The sequence below is a fragment of the Diplodia seriata genome (genome assembly GCF_021436955.1).
Source record: "Diplodia seriata strain FDS-637 chromosome Unknown scaffold_4, whole genome shotgun sequence".
In the NCBI taxonomy this organism is placed as follows: domain Eukaryota; kingdom Fungi; phylum Ascomycota; class Dothideomycetes; order Botryosphaeriales; family Botryosphaeriaceae; genus Diplodia; species Diplodia seriata.
The window spans coordinates 3,635,602-3,651,066 of record NW_027117311.1 but is presented as its reverse complement, the minus strand read 5'-3'; the positions used below and the strand labels follow the sequence as shown (position 1 = coordinate 3,651,066).

Here is a 15,465-nt window from a genome sequence, read left to right as displayed (position 1 = left end):
TGGGTTGAAGACGCCGCCGTTTACGCATGCGGGCATGTTTGACGAGTTTGTGGGGGCGTTGGCCGCGGGGGTCGGCCGGGCAGGGGCAGGGGCGTGTCCGGTGGGGTTTGTGACGGCGGTGAATACGCTGGCGCCGGCGTTGGTGCTGGGGAGGGGGGGAGGTGGAAAGGGGGCGTTGGAGCCCGTCTTGCGGAGTGCGAGTGGGTTGGGCTTGGGGGGGATGGCGGGCGCGCCGTTGCATCCGTTGGCGTTGGGGAATGTGTTGAGTTTGAAGCAGGCGCTGGGGCGGGTCGAGGGGTTGGCGGGGGTCATGGTTATTGGCGTCGGGGGCGTGGAGGATGCGGATGGGTGGAGGCGGATGAGGAGGGTGGGTGCGGAGGCGGTGGGGGTGGGGACCGCGTTGGGGAGGTTTGGGGTCGGTGTGTTTGAGAGGATTTGGAGGGGGGTGGAGGGGGCGAAGCTTTGAGGGAGGGAAGGAAGGAGGTTGAAGCGGGTAAGCGGATGCAGATGCGTGATCCGAATTCGTACGAATACATCGAGGGATGGGATTTCGATGTCAATAGGATGCTATGGGAGTAACTGATGCTGTGGGATACTCTTTTGTCGACCTTGATTATTCGATAGTCTTAGTGGAGCGCACGCCCAGAGGCAAATTACGAATTGCGTCATTGGGATTGTATACATCAAGCGGTCTATGCTACCATCCAACTCCCCATCATTCCAAGGAGTCCAAAACCCGAAAAGACATCAAATGAATCAAACTAGTTGGTCCCAAGGTGTCTGTAGACCTCACAGGCTAGACGACTTTACCAGCATTCTCGCAGAAGATCCAAACTTATCCGCCTCATCCCATTCCTCTTTCCATTCTGTTTGCCAGATATCGCCACGTTTGCCTTGGTAAAGGACCTTGGTGATGCCGCCAACCTTAGTGACTGCCAGTTGAGTCAAGCCGTTGCTGTGGTGAAGTCCTCCCCAGAAAACCTTTTCTGGATCTCTCCCAAAACAAGGTATATTTTGTACCTCAGAAGCGTATGTTCCATCTTTGCTACACCAAACAACTTCACCATCAATCACTTCGTTTCGTAAAACAGCGATTGAAGTGCGCGCAGCCATATCTCTGTGACGTGGCAGTACCGATTTGCGGAGCTGACCACGGTCCTCGCTGGGCTCATAGTCGCATGCCATCAAGAGTTCGAAGTGTATGTTCTGGTAGTAAATCCTTATAGCCTTACCAAAACTCGTCACTGCCAAGCCCGAGCCTTTCGTTGCTTTAGCGACTCTGCTCTCGATCGCATCCCCGGATACCAGATCTATCCGAATCTTGTTGATACAATCTTGGTCATCTGCCGTTGTGAGTGATAATTCATTGGGTAAAGGGTGTCACTGACCTTGGTAGAACACAAAGACCATATCATCCATTGTGCACGCGGCGATTGAGGATGCAGGGGAGGCTTTGAACTCCTCCTTTCCCAATAGACCATCCCGCCAAATGCCACGATCGTAGCAGATGTTGCAGAGTATGTTGTCTTCCGAGATGTAGAATAGATGATGCTTTCACCTTGTTAGTAAATGCACGACTTAAGGTGCTCTGGTTTGTATAATACCTTCATGTGACATCCGACAACAGCCAGAGGCGTAAATACTCTCGCAGAGGCCGGAACAGAAGAGAGGCCTGAAGCTGGTGACTCTCCTTGACCGCTCACTGATATTTTCTTGATCTGTGAGTCTTTGCCCAGAAAGTAAAGCGAATATTCTGTCGAGGAGCTCTCCTGAGTTGCAGCAAGCGCGCTGAACGGAAGAATCAAGTTCTGGCATCGAGCGCCCCTGCTGAGAAGCATAGACGCTATAACGAATGACTTGTCTGCGAGAGCTAGATCCAACGCATTGGTGTCGCTGATATCTGCATCAATGATGTTGTCGGACCTCGGCTCGAGGTGTGCTTCCACTGTACGTTCACACTGGGTTCTGACCGCGTAATGGAGACTCGTTCGCCCGCTTTCATCTTTGATTGAAGGGTCTGCTTGCTTGCCGATGAGGTAACGTACGAGATCTGATCTAGCAGCCTCCGACGCGAAAGAGAGTGCCGTCCTTTCTCCTGTCGACAGCCGCATGTTTACATTGAAGCCGTTCTCAATGCAAGCATCGATGATCGCAATGCAGATCTCGGAATCCGTGCAGGTAAGAGCCAGTTGGCATTCCCTCAACCTTTCTTCAAAGCGAGATACCGGAGGAGTCGGATTAGGTCCAAGGGTCATTTCCAGTATTCTTTTCAGAATATTGGCACTGCCACAACACGCAGCTTTGAACAGGTTCTTGAGCTGAAACTCATCAGGACTTCGGAAAGATAATTCGGATTGGCTTGGTGTCGTGAGGTCGGACAGAATCTGAAAGCTTTCAAGATGATCTGCCAAGATGGCATAATCCAGTGGAGACTTAAAGAATCGATCCGTGTCCGTGGGCCTGATGACGTCCGCGAAGGTTGCGTTGAGAAGAAATTGGACAACATCTGTATTACCTGCAGCAGCAGCGAGATGTAGAGGTGTTCGTCCTTCTTGATCTCTTTCGCCGAGAATTCCATGGTTCTTACCAATTAGATCCTCAAATACCCACACGTTGAACCTTCCTGCGGCATGGTGTAGATAATTGAGTCCATTGTAGTCTGCCACTCTATCATCAACGCCGACACTTTGGACCCGCTTGATGATAGAATAGGAGCCGCTCTTGGCAGCAAATGCAACAACCGGCCTACCGGCGTAATCACCGTCATTGCCTAAATCAAGCATTTGGTCATCTTCCTCGGGTGCTGCCGAAAGATCGAGAATTTGATGTCCAACCCCGCTTTGGTCCTCCAGATCAGTCGAAACATATTGTAGTGATGAAGATATCAGAGATGCTGAGGCTGTCTCCATTCCTTTCCGCAGGAAATCTGATATTTCTTCTGAGACGTGTGATAATGACAATGTGGGCACCAAAATATCTGCGAGGGAGCTGAAACCACACTCACCAAAAACGTGGTCCTCATCTTTACCATGCAGGGTTTGTCTATAGAGCTCACAGACGTCGACTAGACACATGAATATCTGGCTGGTGCGCTTTGTGTTGCCCGGGAGATTGGTATATCCGTGGTCCTCCCTGAAATCTTGAAGCGCCAGCTTCAACGCAGGTAGTAGGCAGTCTTCTGCTCTTTTCCACTCTTTTCGTCGACAAAATTCGTATCCCGAGACCCTGGCAGCCTTGAACACATCCGGATAGGGCAGTTTCTTGGCGGAGTGAAGTACCGGAATCAAACAAGCAATGGCATCATTGGGGTCGCCGATTCCCGAAGAAGTAACGTTGTCAATCATCTCGGACAGTGTTGTGTTGACAGCGAAAACCCTAAGAGGTCCCTCCACGATCTTCGTGTTGCCACCAAGCTTCTTAATACGGGCCGCAACTGCGCCGAAGAAGATAGCGAGGAGTTCTTGAGCACACATCATCTCCAAAGAGCTTGTCGATGGAAAATGGAAGACTCTGAATGGCTGTCGCTCTGGGTTCCAAACCGCATGTGGGGGAATCAGGTTAGAACCAAAGAACCTCCGTGCATTGTGGCGCTTATCTGCTGATAATTGGATCTCTTCGACTTGTGTATACGTTTCTCTGAGGCTTTGTTCTACCCACACGCTTCCAGGGTCGAACGTATGGAGCAATGGATTCATAGTTGTCGCTTCCAGGATCTTGTTGCGATGCCCAAGCCAGATATCCAGCTCCGAGTCGATCTCGGAAGTATTTGAGTGGTCAAGGAAGGATATTAGACGGGATGATCGTGGAATAAACCGTTTTCTGTCGGAGAGTAGATCGCTTGCGTTTGTGGTTTCCTCGTTTTTGCATTCACTTCGTTGCGCTACTCCTTGTAGGACGAGAGACCATAGCCAAAGGCCCAGAGCAGCTTCAAGCTGTGTTAAGCTAGCCTTCCAAGGCCCCTGAAGTCCATTGTTCTCGAGGATACGATCCACTGATAGGAATAAGCTCCCGCTAGCTTGGTACAAATCATTCCGACTCCCCATCCGACAGGGTACCGTCGAGCATATTGAAAGTGTATCAGGCCAAGTGTCTTCCATCTGGCATTGTTTGTTGATCGTACTCATTATTCCTTCGATTGCTCCAGCTAGTTTGATAGACCATTGTCGCGAAGCAACCATAGAGTCCTCCCAGGGGTTCTTGACGGCTTGAACTGTGAACGGTGTAAATGCGCCAGTCAATTGTGCCAGCCTCACCCTGTACATATAGACGTCAAGAGTTTTGTTCGCCGAGGGTTTTTCATAAGGGATGTCGCGGTCTTGAGCTCCATCATGCTGGGAAACATGGGGAGTCGATTTGGCGGGGGTTATCGAAACCGCAGTCCTAACATTCCTAAAGCTCGTGACTAACCAAAAAGGCTGTATGCTGCCATCAGAAGTTTCGCTGGCTGTTTTGTCTCGGGCCAGTTCCAGGGCTAGCCAGTCCAGTTCATGGTGCAGACAGATAGTGCCCAGTTTGCCGAGGAGGTTTGCATCTCTCTTCATGCGCTTCGCTCGCAGCAATCCTCTGATGATGGTCATGACAATCATGGACCCAAACTGTGCCACAGAGACAGTTGAATGCAAAGTCCGAAGACCGAGAAACTGAAGCACGAATCCAACACTCGTAGAAAGGATTGCTATCCAGACCAAGAGCCATTGTCTGAAGCTATCATCATGCTTCCAAGAGGTCGTATACTCCTTGACTTGGTTGTCGGCATCCGAGTACGCAAAGCTATCAAACACCTGGTCCCCGACAACTTGGCCTCCAGGCTGGATCCAGTAGAGTCGGAATGTATTGCCTTTCCGTTTGAAAATCCGCTCATGCGTGCTGCTATCGATGATGAAAGCACACATACCGACGCCTATGCATAGGAGAATGGTTCCGGCGAAAGCAAACGGAAAGGCTGGGACTGCGATTTGTGTCCCGTCTTTCTTGAACGTGTCTGGGAATGAATATGTTGTCAAAGCCGCGAACACGACGACGCCAGCTTGTAAAACGAAGCCAAGAACCGCTGCGAAATAGAAGCACCCTCGTGGTAGCTTCTGGATACCCACATTCAAGGTAAGATTCGGGTACTCTGCGAAAGTCCTCTTCCCACCACTGCTCTCTCCGCTTCGACCTCCCTCAATACCGTGGGGTTTGTCGCATCTACCCAATCCTTGCTCTTCCCAAGTCTCAGGTCTGAGATGCTCTTCGAATGAATAAATCCCAGCTTTGTCGGATAAATGCTGGTCATGAACGAATTCCAGAATCTTCGGTCGGCCAAACACCCTCGCGATGCCTGCCCTGTTGAAAAGCTCGCATACATCGCGACTCGTAGACGAGCAAAGCTCCGCCTCAGCGAGCCCAGCGCCCTCTTGTGCTCGACCAATGAAGGCGCGCAGCGACGGATCGCCGGCCACACGGATTGCAGAGACCACTGCTGTAATCACCCCCATCGGAGCCATAGCGAAGATGAAAACATCGACGAATGTCAAAGTCTCGCTGAGGTACTGTTTAGTTGGTGACTCCCAGAAGAGAGATTAGCGGTGCCAAATCGGAGGCGAAATTGTTGGCAAAGTTCTGCCACCAATCTGCTGACATGTTTGCCGGGAATTCGGTGTGGACGTTGTGGGAAGAACTGTACAGCAGGTCGGGGGGAATCATCGCTTCTAATGGGTGCAATAGCCTTGTCTTACTGCAACGCCCCCTCGCCTCAGAGACTATTGCCAAGCCTAATGCATGAAGCTGAGGATGCGGGTCAGAAAAAGAAAGGTCCAATCATTGATTAAGCATCACCAAACGCATGCACCGGAAAAGGACGAATTCGGGACATCGTTCAGCTGAGTCGCCTGCATGAAGCCACGCGGAAGCCCGAGACGCATCGGAAGTGCCACTCTGACCGGCAGAGCACCCGCGGGCATCGCGAAAGGCGACATAATGGAGGTTTCAACTTCTTGTCCTCATCTCAAATTAAGTGTGCTCATCGCCGTTGTCTCAAATCTATGTCGGTACTGTCTTCTTCTCTATCTATCGCCCCGGAATCCTCACTGATGATCGATGATCGCTTCCTCCGTGGTTACACAGCATGCAGCCACCAGAAACAATAGGTCCTGAATCCCTTTTAGTGAGGGCCGCAAAAGCCACAGAATTCAGATATCACAGTACACACGCGCAAAAGGGAATCCGATTGGCTGATCTCAAACGCCACGCTGAAGCTCATGTCCACGCGCCGCAGCATTGCCCCTCACCTTTGTCGCTCTTTCCACTTATCATTTCGAAACAGGATTTTTTTTGCTTTTGAGGCTTCAGCTCCTTCGATAGGAAGTGAATCGAACCTTCTTGATTCCGTGGACTGACAAGAAAACCGCCGAGCTCACCTGGTGCTTTTCTACATCCAGCATCCCTGTCAGTCGGGGTATCTCAATCTTGAATGTGCCGTTCACTTTCTGAAAGTTGCGTCCACCGGAAAGAACTGAGGCAGTGAATCAACGACCAGTCAGCAAAAGTGTAAGGCCAGCGCTATGAAGTAGAATAGTGCGATGCTGAGACCATTGGCCGGAACTGCGCCTCAGCTCGCTCCAGCTGACGGACGAGTCTGGTTGACAAGAAGTGGATTCACACCGCGCGCGAAAACGCGGATACTGCTTGAAGGACCCCAGTGGCTGCAACAATCAGTATGTATGTAGCCTAGCTTTACGAGCCAACAAGATGATGCGGGCCGATCCCCAAAAGCTTTCTACAAAATCGGGGGTACCAGAGAGTTTACAAGGCCGCTTCGAGTCCTGTCGGAGCCAATCGAAGCATCTTGAAGCACACGACTTAGTTGAAGTGGAATAGTTACATAAACTTGCACATAATATTATATCAGTTGCCTTGCAGCGGCATCGCGTCGCGTCACGTCGTCGCGAATGCACGTGACACCTACCCGCCACCAAACAACCCGGCGCCCAAGCTCCCGTCCCGACCCACCACAACCACCACCCTTCCAAACACCTCCACCAACCAGAACCCAACTCCCCGAGGAAAGAAGAGCCGCGCCATCCCGCGCGTTGCGCCGAAACAAACCATGTCCTCCTTCTCCTCATCCTCCTCCTCTCTTAAGCGCCGCCTGCCCCCACCGTCATCCACCACCAACGACGACGACGACGACGACGCCGGCCGCCGGCGCCCGTCGAAAACCACCAAGCTCCTCCACAACAACGCCTCCCCTTCTCCCTCCTCCGCCACCACCACACAACACCAACACCACCACCAACAAATCTACCGCTCCGCCCCCCTCACCGACCGCGCCTCCACCTTCACCGCCGCCTTCTCCCCCACCCTCCCCGCGCGCACCCTGCAAGCGCACCCAGACTTCGCCGGCGCGACCCACCGCATCGCCGCGTGGCGGCGGCCGACGGCGCAGCGGAAGCTATTTGCTTCATCGTCGGCATCAGCCTCCTCCGTCGGCCGCGTCACCGAAACCGGTTTCGACGACGATGGCGAACAATACGCGGGGAAAAGACTGGCGAAAGTGCTGGAGGCGATGGGGGTGGGTGAGGGCGCGGTGGTCGTGGCGAGGTGGTATGGCGGGGTTTTGCTGGGGCCGGTGAGGTTTGCGCATGTGGAGAGGGTGGCGAGGGAGGCGGTGGGGGTGTGGATGCGGAGCGGGCGGGGGGTGGGGGTCGGGGTGGGGGCGGAGGAGAAGGTGGCGGGGGATAGGGAGGGGTTGGTGAGGGTGTTGGAGGAGAGGGATGGGAGTCTGGCCGTGTTGAGGCGGCTGTTGGCGGAGAAGAAGGGGGTTGTTGCCGGGGAGCGGGAGGCGGAGACGAAGAAGATGGATTATGGGAAGTTGCCCGTGCAGGCGTTGGTGCGGCTGGAGAAGGCGAGGGATGCGTCGATTGCGTTTGTTTTGAAGGAGTTGGATCGGGTCGAGGATGAGATTCTTAAGGGGATGGGGGATGGTGGCGAGGAGGAGTTGGATGAGGAGGGTGATGAGGCTGAGGTGGAAACTACGGGTCCGTCGCAGCGAGACGGAGAGGACGGCAAGGCACATGTGGGTGGCGACGTTGTTGAAGAGAGCCCCGGTGCGGATTGCGGAGAGAAGGTTGCGGAGAAGCAAAAGCAGGCTGAGTCGGCGGTAGATGATGAGAGTCCCGCTGAACGTCCCGAGTCCTGATGCTGGCTGATACACCCAAGTTCGGCATGGTCATCAACAAGAAAACGGGAAGGGAGCAACGCAGTCCACGCCCATGACCTGTTCTATGCTCATGGGGCTAGTGCCGTTGCATGCTCGGCTGACACTCAGCCAGTCCTCTGACACGCAGCCTGCCATTTCGAAGCCCGCCCGGCTAGCGTCGATAGCGATCCGTCCGCTCTGCCATGTCCGCGCGGCATATTAGCCTTGACATGCGCGGCGGCTTCGATGTAGAACATTGGTCGATAGGAGGCGGGGATTCTAAGAGCAAAGCAAAGCTACTCGAACTAAAGCTACGTGCCTCTGCTAAAGAGGCTTGACCTTAGCTTCCACAGCTTCGATTAGACTGGCGAAAGTGGGTAGAGCACAGGCTAGAGGTTGCTTTGGTGACAACATACACTCCATAGTTGAACAAATGACATTTCCTGTTCGCAAAACCTCAATGTGTCTGCCGTTTACAAATATTTTTATTACTTCACAGTCGAATTCGCGCTACTCGAAGTCATGTTGCGGTTACCATTCGAGTGCCGAGGAAGGAAGGGCTGACCAGAGGTTGATTACACTATCACGGAGCGAGGGAGCCGACAACGGGTGAGGTCAGGGCGATTGGGTAGAATGGTGCAGCCAATCGCATCGGGCAAGCGAGCCGAGGTCCAGCCCAAGCCTCTTCGGCGGACCTCCGACCTCAACGACTGCCGCACCGCGACGCGCCAGAGAAAGAAGGCCCGCCGCCCACCGCCTTTCCTGAGCCTCTTTTTTTTCGGGCCCCCCTGACGCGCTCACTACTACGCCCGTATGTCGATCCGGACCCTTTCGCCAGCCTGGGCGGCGCGCCCCAGCCGGACTGCGCTTCTCCGGCCCGCCGCACTACAAAACGCTGCCTTCGCCGCCGCCCGCGCTCCTATCAATTGCTCGCCGCCCGTCCTCCGCTCCCTCCAGCACCGAAGACTGCAATCCACCGTCGCCGGTAAGCCACCATGAACCAGAGAAAAACAAATTCCCATACCGAGTCGAGTCTAACCCACGGGCCCCTACAGAACAACCACCACCACCAACAACAACAACGACAACAACCACGCCCACAACCACCACCACCACCGACGCAGCCGACCGCCAACAACAAACCCCCCGCCCGCGCTCCCGCCCCGTCCGCATCCTCCGCGCCACCCTCCTCGCCGCCCTCTCCTTCACGCTCGGCTTCGCCATGTCCGCCGCGCCCGCCTTGCCCGTCGTCGACGACGCGCTCTCGCCCCCCACCGACGCCGAAACGCTCTCGCTATGGCAGCCCGCCCCAGGCACGCGCGCCGCCTTCATCGAAGCGCAGCTGCAATCGCACCCGGGCGTCGCCGCCCTGCGCGCCGACGGCACCCTCATCGAGTCGCGGCCGCACATGCGCATCCCCGCCTCGCTCCGCGCCAACAACCTGACCGCCGGCACATTGCTCGGCGAAGACGAACTCGTCGTCCCGGCGCTCGCGTTCGCCGCGGCGGACGGGTCGCGGATGGTGAGCGTGCACTACGTGGGCGCCGCGCTGTGCGGGCACCCGGGCGTCGTGCACGGCGGGCTGCTGGCGACGCTGCTGGACGAGGGGCTCGCGCGGTGCTGCTTCCCCGCGCTGCCGAACAAGATCGGCATGACGGCGAGCCTGACGATCAGTTACAAGGCGCCGTGCCGGGCGGGCCAGTTCATCGTGCTGCGCGCGGAGACGACGAAGGTGGAGGGGAGGAAGGCGTGGGTCAGGGGGAGGTTGGAGACGTTGGTGGATGAGGAGGCGGGCGAGACGCCGTTGGTGCTGGATGAGGCTGAGGCGCTGTTTATCGAGCCGAGGCAGGCGGCGGTGAGTTTTTTCTTTTTTTTCTTTCTGTTTTTTTGCGCCTTCTTCCGTCTCCGTTTTCTCCCCCTCTCTACCTCCTCCGTTCTTGGACGACTTTTTTTTTCTTTTTTCTTTTTTTCTTGCTGACGTTGGCTCTTCTCTCTGCAGTCGATGGCCAAGCTCTACAACCCCAACCCGTAGACGAACCGGATTCCAGGATCCCCGGACCTTTTTTTTTCCCTTGTTCTTTTCGACTGTTGATTATAGATTTTGGAGACATACATCGCGTCCGTCGGTACTTACGATCTATTACGATGTATTGGGTTACGGAGTGGCCGCTGGTTGAGAGCGACTGAAGTTGTTGGTCGGACTCCCTCGCGTACAGGGCGTACGAGCAATGCTGCGGTGGTCACCGAGGAGTCATGGTGGGAAGATTTATAGACGGCTTAGAGTTAGAGCGGAGAGGGCCCGCCCCGTGGACGCGTGGCGTGGGAATGCATCACTTGTTTGGAAGCATCGGTTTCTCTTGTCGAATTGGAGATCGGCGTGCATTATCTTGTTGGCTCGTAAAGCTAGGCTATATACATACTGATTGTTGCAGCCACCGGGGCGCGAAGCCACCCATTGAGTGGTCTTCTTCCCAATCGCGCTGACCTTGCACTTCCCATGTGTGACCGTTGTCCACTCACTGTCTCCTTTTATCCCATGTATGTGATGAAGAAACCACTGGATGGCCGTCAGCATGCATCAAGTATGAGAAGTGTTGGTACCTACCGCCGGACTTGGCGCGGATCTCATCGGTGAGGATGCCACGGTGCTCTTTAGAAATTTTGGCTGGTAGGGTTTGCTCGTGTCGGAGTAGTAGGCCGTATCCTTTACCGACGTCGGTAATAACAAACCAAAGCTTGCGAGTGACTGTCTCGCTTAAGTCTTCAAAAGCGACAGCAGTCCGCCACCAATAAGTGTTTTCACATCAACCGAGGGACCGAGATGGTGGAGGCTGTTCCCGGCTAGCCGGAACATCTGTGATGCTGCTGTAAGGGAACTAATATAACGTTATCCGCAAGTCTATGTAACTTTCCCATGTCTAGTAAAGCAATAAGCACTTCCTAATTTCATCCGTATATATGAAGCCCTTGAAGACAGCCACTCCTACCTCCCCGGCTAAGGATGTCCCGCTTTACTTAGCACGGGACTCAACCCTTACATTTCCAAAAGATAAGTATAAAATTCTCTGAGCAGAGGGAACCAGTTCTTCGAAAACAGATCCCAATAGTCGGTACGTGGGCCTTTTTTTCTTTTTTTCCGCCCTCCCTCCCACGCCCCCTCCCCCACTCCCACCCAACCAACCCTACGCGCCCGTCTCCCTCACCGCCCTCACCTCCTGCTCCCTCTCCAACTCCAACTCCTCCGACGAGCCGCCCGCGCCTTCACCGGCACCCTTGCGCAACGCCCTCACATCCTCGACGCGTTCGCCTTTCCCGATCCCCTTCTCCACGTCTTCCTCGTGCGCGCGATACGGCACGCCGTCGACGAGCGGGGCGTCCTGCTCGTACAGGTACATGTACCAGTAATACGCGCCGCAGAAAAGCGCGCCGCCGAGGACGTTCCCGATCAGCGCGGGGACGACGCCCTTCCAGACGTACAGGCCGACGGTGATGGCCGGGTTGCCGAGCCAGATGCCCATGGGGATGAAGAACATGTTGGCGACCTGGAAATCGCCGGTGTCGGGTCGGGTCAGCCTCGTTTCTCTCTCTCTCTTTCTCTCTCTCTTTTCGGGTTGAGGAAAGGGAGAAAGGGGGAAGCTCACCACGTGGTCGAAGCCCAGCGAGACGAAGGCGAAGATGGGCCACCAGATGCCGACGATCTTGGACGTCAGGTCGCGGGCCTGCATGGCGAAGAAGCAGCCGAGGCAGACGAGCCAGTTGCAGCCGATGCCGCGCAGGAGGATCATGTGGAAGGCGGGCGTCGCCTGCTTCTTGGTCGTGAAGGAGATGACTTCGGCCTTGTAGGGGTCGGTGCTGAAGACGCCGCCGTCTGCAAAACGAAAAAAAAAGAGTTAGGGTCGGGAGACGGGGAGGAGGGGAAGAGGGAATGGGGCTTACAGCCGAAGATGATGGCGACCATGAATAACGAGCCGGCGAGGTTGCCCCAGAAGGTGATGAACCAGTGCAGGAGCATTCTCCACACTGACAGCCGACGGTGGAGTACAGCGACGGTTGTGTACTGAAAACAAACGGTTAGTTGCGAGCTTATCACAGACAGACGCCGTGTTGGGCGCGCGCACCATGAAAGTGCCGGTGCAGAGGTCGGCGCCGGTGAGGATGATCAACACCAAGCCGTAAGGGAAGACAATGGCGCCGAGGAGTCTCGCGGGACCGGGTGCATTCTCTTGGAGCTGAGCGAGACCGCGTCAGTCTGACCTGTCGAATGGGATCAAAGCACCGGAACCTACCCATGTGCTTGTGTTGGCGGTGAGGCACGAGGCTGCGGCGAAGGAGAGGAGGCACCCGGCGCTGACGGAGGACAGAAACACCTTCAGTGGGTGCATGCGACCCTTGTGGACGCCGGCCCGGGAAACCATCTCGGTGACCTGGCTAGGCGTGTAGGCGTTGACCGTAGAAGGCCCCATCTCGAATGGCACGGTGTATTCGATGGAGGCAAGAGAGGAGGTGGTGGACCCTTGGAGGACCCCAGGGTTCCGCCCTCCTTCTTATCAGTATGCCATGATAATAATACCCGGAATCTTGGACGATGCCGGACGCGCGGGATGGAGCCGTCGATTGAAAGGCTGCAGCCATCTGTCAGCGCCCAAGGCCCGGTTTGGATATCAAGCCGGGGTCGGCTTTCGATAGCGGGAGAAGCTAGGCCACTCGCCGGGCGTGGTTCGCCTCGAATCCCTGCCCTGCCCCGCATCGGACGGGAATTGATCGTCTCTGTGGAGCATCTGGGGGTAAACAAGAGATGGCCGAGGCGTCGCTAGGATTCGCCAGGTTCCTCGGCGGGTCATGGCAGCCTTGGGGGCATGAGCCGTGGCCATGCTCGATACCCTTCCCTTGCAGGCGCCCGCGTCGACGGTTGGAGCGGCACGAGGAGACGGGTGCTGGGTTTGTTTCAGGGCGTTCGACGGCTGGATCGTCGACCGCCTTGATGTGGGGAAGAGCGATCGAATTACCGGGGCGGAGGGTAAGCCGGACCATCGCACTGATTACGCACATGTTCAGCCGTCCAAGAAGCAGTTTTGTTCTGCTGAAAGATGGCACCGAAAGGAAGGCTCACGGTGGTACGACAGTAAGCCTGTGGGAATAAGATCGAGAAAAGGCAGTGGCTCACCTGTCGGTAGGGCTTGCAGCGACCCCCGCTCCAAGACACATAAGCCGTACCAAGCTCTGCGGGGGGCTTGGGGGCGCCCACTTGGCCGCCGCCAAAAAGCTTCGACCCAAGGCCCCCTCAGAGCGATCCACCCTTCGAAATTGTGACATTATCCTGCTCGCTGTGGGTATTCGAGCTATCTCATCGAGGCGCGGTGGCATTCGCGAGCAAAAAGCACAATGTAAGCAGTATGTGTGGCCGTGGATGAGCAGACGGTGGGGTCCAACGCCACAGGGAAGATACCCGGCGGTATCGGTTAATTGCTTGATTGGGCACACCCATGACGACATGTATCATCTTCTGGATCGGCCGTGTGTCCCGCGCCATATTTAGGCTATTTTTACTACTCCGGCCTTGTAACATGGTATACCTGCAGACAGCACAAGTAAATATTTTTACGCGTCCATTAGAATAAAAACGCTCCAAACGCCGCTATTACCCGAACAAGCCCATCCAACTTCCGCGCGAGGAGTCCGTCCGCCAACGCGCCAATAGAAACACACGGCAAGACACCAACACCATCGTCTCACAGCATCCACGACATCAACCTCCAAGAAACTAAGAAAAAAAAAAAAAAAAAACTACGAGTCTAAGCATCCCCAGCACCCCCCACCCAATCCAACTCATCCCCCTCGACCCCCTCGCCCACGACGAACGCGGTGCCGGGGAAGCTTACGTCGTACACGTCGCGGCTCGCGTCGGCGCGGCACACCTCGAACGGGCCGGTGTTGCCGTGCAGCCCGCGCGAGCCGCGGACGAAGCGGACGCGGTCGCCGATGCGGAAGGGTTCGGGGGGCGAGGAATCGTATTCGGAGTCGTAGTCGGAATATTGGTCGGGGTTGGAGTCGTAGTCGTAGTCGGAGTCGGGGTCGGGGTCGGAGGTGGTGGTGGCGGGCTGTAGGTGGTTCGAGGGCGCGGCGGTGGTGCTGTCTTTCGTCGGAGGCGCCGCCCCCCCGTCTGTTCTGGACGGGTGGTGGTGGTGGTGGTGGTGGTGGTGGTGATGGTCGCCGTCGCCGTCGCCGTCGTCGTCGTCGTCGTCGTGGTCTTCACTCTTCCCACCGTCATCGGCGTCCTCCTCCTCCACCTCTTCCTCCTCCTCCTTCTTCTTCTTCTTCGGAGCACTGTACACCCACCGCGCGAGATGGTCGTCCCAAAACTTCATCGCCGTGTCGGCGCCCTCGATGATCGTCTTCGTGTTGTCGACGTAGCCGGCCGTCGCCGCCAGCGCGCCGGATTTCGAAAACTTGACTTTGACGTGTTGCTCGGCGGATGGTGGTGGCTGCGCGGCGGCTGCTGTGGGAGGGGGAAGAGGGGGAGCGTAAGCGGCAGCAGTAGCTGCAGCAGAAAGAGGCTCGTGAGCGGCGTGTTGCGGAGCCGCTTCGGTATATGTATAACGAGGATGGATCGTGGACTGGGTGGGCGTCTGCGGCGGCCAGTGCGACGGGCCGTGCGGGGTGGAAGCGGGAGAGGGAGCGGTCGGTCTGGGGGCGGATGATGATGTTGGTGGAGGGGGGTATGGTGGTGGCGGGGGGAGCCGGCCGTGTGCGGCGCTGAAGGCTGGAATGTTGTTGTTGTTGATGTTGTTGCCGTTTGTGTTCGTTATTCGCGCAGCGGGGGCGTATTTGGACGTTGGCACGCCTGAAGAGTAGGTTGGCGACGCTGGTGGGCGTGCTGGCGACCGCTCGGGGCGCTGTGTTGTTGACGCAGGTAGGTAGTGGTTGGGATAGTAATGGTCGTTTGTTGCTGGTGCTGCTGTTCCTCTACTAGGTAGATGCAAGCTGGGTCCAGCAAGAGTTCCACGCCCATCATTTAATCTGCCGATAGTGGCATGGTGAGGGGATGGAGTATGATGGTGATTCGTTGATAAGGATGGGTAATAGCCTGCTGGATCAGGACGGCGATTGTGAGGCGCGGGCGAGTGATGAGCGGAAGACGTCTGACGGAATGGCGGTGCGGGTGACTGGTGCTTCGTCAAAGGTTCGCGGTACGCTGCAGCGGAGGAGTGACTTCTTGATACTGCAGGGTGTGACGCCAGAGTCCGAGAACGTGAGGATGAGACGTCATGAGGTCGCTGCCTGGGTTC

At 56.1% G+C, this 15,465-nt stretch overlaps 3 protein-coding genes across 3 annotated transcripts; 1 reads left to right on the top strand and 2 right to left on the bottom strand.

The window, feature by feature from the left end:
- Positions 1–7,546: 7,546 nt before the first annotated feature.
- SLS55_004972 (uncharacterized protein) lies at positions 7,547–8,179 on the top strand (the record flags this gene model as incomplete). Its single annotated transcript, XM_066776423.1, has 2 exons — positions 7,547–7,552; positions 7,709–8,179. The coding sequence occupies 2 exons, from the start codon at positions 7,547–7,549 to the stop codon at positions 8,177–8,179; spliced, it is 477 nt and encodes a 158-aa protein (XP_066634304.1).
- Positions 8,180–11,361: 3,182 nt separating this feature from the next.
- SLS55_004971 (uncharacterized protein) lies at positions 11,362–12,469 on the bottom strand (the record flags this gene model as incomplete). Its single annotated transcript, XM_066776422.1, has 3 exons — positions 11,362–11,721; positions 11,821–12,047; positions 12,466–12,469. The coding sequence occupies 3 exons, from the start codon at positions 12,467–12,469 to the stop codon at positions 11,362–11,364; spliced, it is 591 nt and encodes a 196-aa protein (XP_066634303.1).
- A 1,502-nt stretch (positions 12,470–13,971) lies between these two features.
- On the bottom strand, positions 13,972–14,544 carry SLS55_004970 (uncharacterized protein; the record flags this gene model as incomplete). Its single annotated transcript, XM_066776421.1, has 1 exon — positions 13,972–14,544. One exon carries the CDS (start codon positions 14,542–14,544, stop codon positions 13,972–13,974), a length of 573 nt encoding a protein of 190 aa, XP_066634302.1.
- Positions 14,545–15,465: the final 921 nt, after the last annotated feature.